Raw genomic sequence first — 9,455 nt, 5'->3', positions numbered from 1 at the left:
CATGATGTAAGGCTAAAATAACTAACCGTACCCTACTCCTAAAAGTCTTTGACCTTAATTCTGCGTCTCTACGAATTCCTATCCTCAACCATGTACTCAGAAAGGTAGGTGAAACATATCCTGCCTAATCCTCGACCAAATGTTAAAAAACGAAAAAGAATAAATAGGTTATTTCTTGTTGAAGATCCCCAAAATGGTCTCTAGGGTTTATATATGTCATAGTCACATCACTATTTGTCTATTTCAATAAAAAACAAAGAAGAAGAAGGCATATACGTTCGAGGATAATACAAGATACCGCAAAGTGCTAACACATACGAAAAGAGAGGAAAATTGACAACAAAGATTAAAATCAAATTATCAGTTGTAATAGTGAGTAATCACCACAACGTTGAGACTTTCTATAACTTTTAAAAAATTACATAAAACATGATAATATAGCATGGCCGGCCCTATACGAACATGTTGTTTCGACATGTAAGTTGTTGTCTACGTATCGCTATAACTTTGTTGAAACTGAGCTCTGAGTAGTAATATACAAGTAATTGAAGCACAAACGTACATGTTATTAAAACTATCTCACATTTCGTTTGTTTTTTAAATTGAGGTCGTTTAACTTTTCCGTTATTCTAATAATATAACGTGACGCTTTATGAAAATTCGAATATATCATATCAAAACACTTATTTTTATTATACGTTTTGATAAAAATTTTGTTCAAAACTAAACGAGTCAAATATAACCGATTTTTTGTTTTTTACCGTGACAAATCGAACTAATACTTTCAGAACAACTTTGGTTTTATGGTTTCCGATATAAATTTTCTCCTGATTATAATCAAACAATGTTGAAATCAAAGTTGTATTCAAAACAAAGTATTTTTTTATTATAAGCAAGCTACATGGAATGTTTGTAATCTACCAGTGTCATGACAAACCGAACTATACCAATATTAGTACTATCAAAACCGTTACACTTTTCGTTTATTTGAAACAAAAACCGACTATCCTTTTTTTATTACCATTACCCTTAATAAAACAACTATCCTTTATTTTTTATTACATCATCGTTATCATACTCAGTAAATCCCACCAATAACAAAGTAAAATGTAGGGTCGGGTAAGATGTAAACAGCCTTACCTATATGCATAAGGATAGGGAGGCTGCTTCCAGCGGCTCGATTTATTTTTTTATTATCGTTACCCTTAATAAGTTTACGCATAGATCGACCGGTCCACACCTTACCCAAAGCGATTTGCGCACAGGTTTTCCCACACTGAGAAAACCCTAAACCGCCGTCGCAAACATCAACCTTCATCCCCTGCTTCTTCACTCTCCGTTTTCCACACAGGTATCTCAATCGAAACCTTCATCTTCTTATTCTATCAATTACTTCAGATCTAACCGAATCAAGTTTCTGATTTATCTCATCTGTTTATCGCTCACTTATAGGTAGATTTGTATCATACAATTACATTACTTTTTCAATTAATTGTTCGTATATTTCACGCTTTCAGATTCTACATCATATACGTTCATTTTAGGTTTTATCGATTTTAGTTTAAGAGTTTTATGTTATTATTATGCAGCTTTAGGTTTACGGAGATTTGTATGATATGATTATTTTACTAATGTACGAGAAACTGTTCGTAAATATCACGCTTTGTAATTCTGCATCATATACTTTGATTTTAGTTTTTTTTTTCGATTTTAATTCAAGAGTTTTTATGTTATTATTATGCAGCTTTAGGTTTACGGAGATTTGTATGATATGATTATGTTACTAATGTACGAGAAATTGTTTGTTAGTATCACGCTTTGAGCTTTTGCATCATATACTTTTATTTTAGGTTTTATTGATTTTAATTTAAGAGTTTTTATGTTATTATTATGCAGCTTTAGGTTTACGGAGATTTGTATGATATGATTATGTTACTAATGTACGAGAAATTGTTCGTTAGTATCACGCTTTGAGCTTCTGCATCATATACTTTTATTTTAGGTTTTATTGATTTTAATTTAAGAGTTTTTATGTTATTATTATGCAGCTTTAGGTTTACGGAGATTTGTATGATATGATTATGTTACTAATGTACGAGAAATTGTTCGTTAGTATCACGCTTTGAGGTTCTGCAACATATACGTTTATTTTAGGTTTTATTGATTTTATTGTAATAGTTTATATGTTATTACGATGCAGCTTAAGGTTTACGCAGATTTGTATGATATGATTATGTATTTATGTTACTTGTGTACTAGAAATTGTTTGTTAATATGTTGCATTGAGGTTCTGCAACATATACGCTCGTTTTAGGTTTCATTGATTTTAGTTTAAGAGTTTATATTTAGTTGTTACTTTTTATAATTATTATTGTTATGCAGCTTTAGGTTTACAGATATTTGTATGAAATGATTATATTACTTATGTAGGAGAAATTGTTCGTAAATATCACGCTTTGAGATTCTGCTTCATATACGCTCATTTTAGGTATTATCAATTTTTAATTTTATGTGTTATTATCATGCAGCTTAAGGTTTATACGGAGATTTGCGTTACTTTTAGCCTTTGACTGAACAAGATGGCGTCGAAATTTTGGAGTAACCAGGTTTGTTTAGCTTTTCATGATAAATACAGTTTACTTTATGTTTTATGAGTAATAGTTGAACTGTTGAAATAATTTAACTTTCATAAAAACATTAATGTGATTTTATGTTGTATATGTTAATAGGCTGACAGTGAGACTGAATCCGAAGTGAGTGATACCGAACAAGATGATGTTAGCGAACAGGAGGATGCCACTAATGCTCCTGATAGGAACAAGTATCTTGATACCGGTGATAGTGACAGTGATGATTCGGACTCGCATAAGCGTGTTATTAAGTCCGCTAAGGATAAGCGGTTTGAGGAGTTGTCGACGACGATTGATCAGATGAAGAATGCGATGAAGATTAATGACTGGGTTAGTTTGCAGGAGAGTTTTGATAAGATTAACAGGCAGCTTGAGAAGGTGATGAGGGTTACAGAATCGGATAGGGCTCCGAATAATTACATCAAGGCATTGGTGATGTTGGAGGATTTTTTGAATCAAGCAATGGCGAATAAGGAGGCGAAGAAGAAGATGAGCAGTAGCAACGCGAAGGCGTTGAATGCTATGAGGCAGAAGCTGAAGAAGAACAATAAGCAGTATGAAGATTTGATTAACAAGTGTAGAGAAAATCCTGAAAGCTTTGAGGATCAAGAAGAAGCAGAAGAACCATCAGAAGACGAGGATGATGATGATGAGGATGAGTCAGGGTCGGAGATTGATGACATAACTAAAGCAGAACCCGAGTCGGATGATACCGATGATGAGGATGATGAGGACAAGGATGTGAACCAACCTGGTTGGGAGAGAAAGTTGAGCAAGAAAGACAAGTTAATGGAAAAGCAGTTTAAGGATCCAAACCAGGTGACGTGGGATACGGTTAACAAGAAGTTTAAGGAGGTTGTTGCCGCACGTGGTAGAAAAGGAACCGGAAGGCTTGAACTTGTCGAGCAGCTTACGTTCTTAACGAAAGTGGCGAAAACACCTGCTCAGAAGCTTGAGATCCTGTTTAGTGTGGTCTCTGCACAGTTTGATGTTAACCCTGGTTTAAGTGGTCACATGCCTATAAACGTGTGGAAGAAATGTGTTCAGAATATGCTTGTGATACTTGATATCCTCGAGCAGTATCCTAACATTCTGGTTGATGACACTGTGGAGCCCGATGAGAATGAAACACAGAAAGGAACTGATTATACTGATACCATACGTATATGGGGAAACCTCGCAGCTTTTCTTGAAAAGATAGACGTCGAGTTCTTTAAGAGTCTGCAGTGTATCGATCCTCACACACGTGAGTATGTCGAAAGGCTTCAAGACGAGCCTTTGTTTTTTGTACTCGCACAAAACGTTCAAGCGTATCTCGAACGTGTTGGGGACCACAAAGCTGCAGCAAAGGTTGCGTTAAAGCTTGTTGAACTTGTGTATTACAAACCACAAGAAGTGTATGGCGCTATGAGGAACTTGGCTGACCAATCGGAAGTTGACGATGGAGAGGAATCGGGTACCGAATCGAAAGGCGGTCCACTGGCGCCTTTTGTGAATGTACCGGAAATTGTGCCACGAAAACCGAGTTTTCCGACAAGTAGTCGGGAACTGATGGATAATCTGGTCTCGCTTATATACAAACATGGTGATGAAAGGACAAAGGCTCGTGCAATGCTGTGTGATATTTATCATCATGCGATATTGGATGAGTTTTCTATGGCTCGTGATTTGTTGCTTATGAGTCACTTGCAGGATAGTGTTCAGCATATGGATATCTCTACTCAGATACTTTTTAACAGATCAATGGCTCAGCTTGGTTTATCTGCTTTTAGGGCTGGGCTTATTACTGAAGGACATGGCTGTCTTTCTGAGTTGTATTCGGGTGGCAGGGTGAAAGAGCTTCTTGCACAAGGTGTTTCTCAAAGTCGTTATCATGAAAAGACACCAGAACAGGTATTTGTTTTGAAATTATTTTCAAACTACATTATTTGAGCAATAACTAAAACAAATATCAAGTTAACCATTGTGGTAGTGTTAATCCATGATTGTTTAAAGCTTCTATTTTATCTGCTTCTCTTTTTGGTGATGTGCCCGAACAAGATGGCCACTATATGTTTACCTTATAAAACAGTTGTTTTACTGTTATGATTTCAGTTTTGGCTTTTCTTTTATTGATGTTTAATGATTTGATTGAGGGTGATTGGTGAGAAGATTAGCTATGAATGTAAATTTTTCATCAGCAACCTTATGTTTAAACTGTTTGTCTTCACAAAGTTATCATAGGGTGGGTTTAGTGAGCAAACTATCATACAGATTTTTTGTGGTTGTAATTGTTCCAAACTTGTTTATTGCTTGTATTTTTATTCTCTTACAATATGAAATCTTTATTTCTAAAAATCTATTTTATGTTAATAGACAACGTAAATGTCATCTGTTACATGCTTTACGCTTCTATAATGCTTAAAAGGAGGCAGGTATTAAGCTCTGTTTATATGCATATAGCTTCTTTGCACTTTTAATATGTATTCACTGATTTTTGCAGGAACGTCTGGAAAGAAGAAGGCAGATGCCATACCACATGCACATCAACCTCGAGCTTCTAGAATCCGTACACCTAATATGCGCAATGTTGCTAGAGGTTCCCAACATGGCAGCAAACAGCCACGACGCAAGGCGCAAAGTCATCAGCAAGACACTAAGACGTCTACTAGAAATAAGCGACAGGCAGACATTCACCGGCCCACCAGAAAACGTGAGGGACCACGTCATGGCAGCAACTCGGGCTCTTAGCAAAGGCGACTTTCAAACATCTTTCGATGTTATCAACTCACTGGATGTCTGGAAGCTTCTGAAAAACCGTGAAACCGTTCTAGCAATGATAAAAAACAAGATCAATGAAGAAGCTTTGAGGACCTATCTTTTCACTTATTCGGCATCATACGAGACACTAAAACTGGAACAGCTTGCAAAGATGTTTGACCTCTCGGAAAGTCAAACTCATTCTGTTGTTAGCAAGATGATGATTAATGAAGAGCTTCATGCCAGCTGGGACCAACCTACACAGTGCATTGTGTTCCATGAAGTTGAACACAGCCGGTTACAGGCTCTAGCTTTCCAGTTAACCGAAAAGCTATCGGTGCTTGCTGAGAGCAACGAGCGGGCCATTGAAGCGAGGCTAGGAGGTGGTGGGTTGGAGTCACTATCATCGAGGCGCCGGGAGGGTCAAGACTACGCGGCGGTTGCTGGCGGTAATAAATGGCAGGACAACCAGTCTTACACACAAGGGCGGCAGCAGTCGGGATATGGCGGTGGTCGGCCTTACGGTCCTGGTCAGAATTATCAAAACCGGACTAGTCAATCTAGAGGTGGGTATCAGAGCACACGATATCAAGATAGTGCAGGTGCAGGGCGGAACTATGGTGGTTCAGCGGCTAGAGGCGGCCAGATGGATGGTTCGAACCGCATGGTGAGTCTGAACAGGGGTGCTCGTGCTTAGTTAAATGCATTCGGGTCAACACCAGTTTTCATAAACTGTTATTTTTGTTTTCAACGAAAAATGTCATGGGGTAAGACAATTTTAGACACCTTTTCATTTATGTTTAAATTGTTAGTTCGGACTGTAAGTGATCCAAGTATCACTTAAGTTGCAAGAGTGCTTTTTAATTTATGTGTTAAATTTTGCTTGACATAATTGTACTTTTGATTTTGATCAACTTTTAGGTCATGTTTAGTTTGTGGAATCTAGCTGAACTGATTGATCAAGAACTGTTTTTGGTTGGTTATTAAAAGAATTGAAAACCAGAAGCGGTACAGATTTTTTACAATAATACTAATTTTAATTTCTATTCTGGGGAACAAAACTTTTAAAATGGAGAACATAAAACATTTATCAACAATAATAGGACAAAATATATAAAGGAAAGGTACTGAAAATCTTTTAAAATATGGTTATTAAGGTTTAGAAAAAAGTTGTGGCCACTGGCCAGCCAAGAACGCTTTAAAATATTGAAGAAATTGAAGTTAAAGTTAAACTGAAAGTCATTGATTGAAATATTTAAATTTGTATTTATAATGGGACTATTTAAAGTATCATCAAACTTTTGTTGTGTGCGTTATAAGGTTTTTTACAATGTTTTAAAATCCGGTTTTTTAATCATACCGGATTAGGTATAAAAATGGTTTAACCGGTTGAACCGGGTTGTGTCGGGCGGTTCAACCGGGTTGACTAGTTAAGGTAGTGTTTGGTATGCAGGAATGAGAGGTGGAATGGAATGGATGATTACGACGGAATGAAGGAAATGGTGTTTGGTTGGTCAAAGGAATGGAATCCCTCATTCCAAAATGCATTCCATTCCCTCAAAATCATTCCTTCCACCCCCCATGTTTTTTTTTTCCATTCCATCCCCTCTTGCACCATTAATCAACAACATCACAACCCACCACCTTCGCCACAACCCACCACCACCACCACCCACCACCACCACCACCGACGCCATCGCCGCCACCCGCCACCACCTCACCCCGACAGCCACCGCCGCCACCCACTCGCCACCGTTATTACCCACAGCTGCGACCAATAGCTAACGACACTCGCCGCCGACGCCCACCACCATCGTCGACGCCACCGCCACCACCACCACCACCACCACCGCCAACAGCCGCCGCTGCCACCAACCGCCACCTCTGCTGCCACCCACCACCCACCACCGACCACCTTGCCACCACCGCCACTCGCCGCCACCGCAACCACCACCACCCATCGCCGCCGCCGACACCCACCACCGCCACATATAACCACCCACAATCACTACCACCGACCACCACCACTCACCGCTGATTTTATTACTCCGTTTTTCTTGGCTACCGAACAATACACAATAATAACTCATTCCATTCACACGTGGTAACCAAACAAGACATGGAATGGTAATGATCCATTGCATTCCCTCGTCCATTCCATTACCTCGTCCATTCCATTCCTTTGTTCATTCCATTACCCCATACCAAACAGATAATTGTATAATTTCATAAATTACAACACTAACTCAAAAAATAATCCAAAATTGGATTAAAATAGAAATCTGGAACAAACGATAGGGGTGATGGAAGTCTGGAACAAGTCACGAATGATGGAGTGATGAAACAAGTTTTGAATTTTGCTCGATGGAGATAAAATATTAAATGGAAGTCACGAATGATGGAGTGATGAAGCAAGTTTTGAATTTTAATCGATGGAGATAAAATATTAAAAGTTGTTAGGTTAAAGCTAAGAGTAAACATGGAGATCGGATGATAAAAAGTAAAATCTCAACCCAAAAACAGACCTGAGACGGTACCGGTATAACGGTTCAAACCGGTATACCGGATTCTATCGGCGGTACAAAGTCTATGCCGTTTCTCCTACTTACCGGGGTGTTTCGTACCGGATTTACATCCGAAAACGGTAATACCGGTATAACCGGCCGGTATTTACCGGTTTTTAAAACATTGGTTTTTTAAACTATCACCTCTAGTAAAGCTTTTTCAGTCAATGATCCGGTTGCTGTGTAACTTCTAAGCTTTTTCAGTAAATTACGTTATAGTTAGAAGTTCTAACTATAACGTAATTTACTGACATGACCATATACATATATACACACACACACACACATATATACTATAGATCTGGTCTTACGCCTCGCTTGCGGTATGCACATATAATGTATATATATGTGGGCTTCTCCACCAGTCAATGATCACCACCATCACCAGGTAAAAGTTGCTTCAAGAATTCGCTGTTTAACAGTTTTTTTTCTCCTTTCACAACCTCTAAAACTAGTTTAATACCTGTTTAACAATGTAACAAATAAAACTAATCCATATTAAATCTGCACAAATTTAAACAACATTACAAACAAAAGCACCTAACTTTAATTTAAAAAAGGAAAACGAACGTCAACAGTTTACAACCACAAAGCGGTAGGAAATAAAACTAATATAGTAGTAAAACATGAAATTGTGTCATTTTAGTGCAAACGTAAACGGTAGACAAAACATATGCATGGTAACGTACAACAACATGGGCGAAAAGTGTAATAACATTCAAACATGGTTTATTGTCTCAATTTTTCGGCCTTTGGATCATCGTCTTTGACCTCAAAGGAGGCCTCTTTTCGACCTTCTGACTTGATGCCTCGTGCCCGTCTGTCAAATTTAGTGTGTTTTTTTGCATCATAATTGGGGGACACTTAGAAATGTCAGCGACAAGCTCATGTTTCACATTAACAACCACTTGAAGTTGTTATATAAGTATGAGAGTAAGGAATATAATGTATAAGTATAAAGTTTCTTTACATGTAAAAACAATTACTGATGATGTATATTTTTCTTGCTGACTTGTGCACATCGGATGAGTTTGGTGTATTTCTGGCATCATCTAGTAGGGGACATTTAGAAATGTCAGTGTCGGGACCTCATGTTTCACATCAACAACCACCTAAAGTTATTATACAAGTGTGAGAGTAACACAAGCATGCTTAGCCCTTTTTGTCATAGGCGTATCAACCTCTTCCAAATCTTCGGTATTAACTTTTAATGTGTATCACCTCGTCCCACTTCAAATTCTTTAGTGCAATTGTCCTTTTTGTGATTCTTTCAAAGTTGCGAACCTAAGAAAAAACATTTCAGTCATTTTTTACTATGTTAACTAAAAACGTGTTTACCATATTACCTCATCGCACGGTAGATATATCGACTACCTTGACATCCTTTTCATTTATTTCATTCAGAAGTTGCTCTATGTCACCAGTCACTAGATGGAATTTTATATTGTAAAAACCACCCAATGCCCTAAACTCCAATGCAAAGATGTCATCTTGTTCATGATTTTTACAAAATAATATATGA

The 9,455-nt window shown here is 37.7% G+C and overlaps 1 protein-coding gene across 2 annotated transcripts; it reads left to right on the top strand.

Moving 5' to 3' along the window:
* Positions 1–1,195: 1,195 nt before the first annotated feature.
* Positions 1,196–6,261, top strand: LOC110886254 (eukaryotic translation initiation factor 3 subunit C). 2 transcript variants are annotated; one of them, XM_022134030.2, is made up of 4 exons: positions 1,196–1,351; positions 2,529–2,606; positions 2,730–4,523; positions 5,113–6,261. In XM_022134030.2, the coding sequence occupies exons 2-4, from the start codon at positions 2,580–2,582 to the stop codon at positions 6,064–6,066; spliced, it is 2,775 nt and encodes a 924-aa protein (XP_021989722.1). In that variant the 5' UTR covers positions 1,196–1,351; positions 2,529–2,579; the 3' UTR covers positions 6,067–6,261. The 2 variants fall into 2 exon arrangements, with proteins under 2 accessions (XP_021989722.1, XP_021989723.1); XM_022134031.2 differs by having other exon boundaries at positions 1,222–1,452.
* Positions 6,262–9,455: the final 3,194 nt, after the last annotated feature.

This window comes from Helianthus annuus, chromosome 10 (genome assembly GCF_002127325.2).
Source record: "Helianthus annuus cultivar XRQ/B chromosome 10, HanXRQr2.0-SUNRISE, whole genome shotgun sequence".
Classification (NCBI taxonomy): Eukaryota; Viridiplantae; Streptophyta; class Magnoliopsida; order Asterales; family Asteraceae; genus Helianthus; species Helianthus annuus.
This window is presented reverse-complemented; position numbering and strand designations above follow the sequence as displayed.

Bases quoted from the DNA above. Each gene is read 5' to 3' on its own strand.
- LOC110886254 (XM_022134030.2), top strand. From the start codon at position 2,580: ATGGCGTCGAAATTTTGGAGTAACCAG. The intron at 2,607-2,729 runs GTTTGTTTAGCT...ATATGTTAATAG, and splicing joins CGAAATTTTGGAGTAACCAG to GCTGACAGTGAGACTGAATC. The intron at 4,524-5,112 runs GTATTTGTTTTG...TGATTTTTGCAG, and splicing joins ATGAAAAGACACCAGAACAG to GAACGTCTGGAAAGAAGAAG.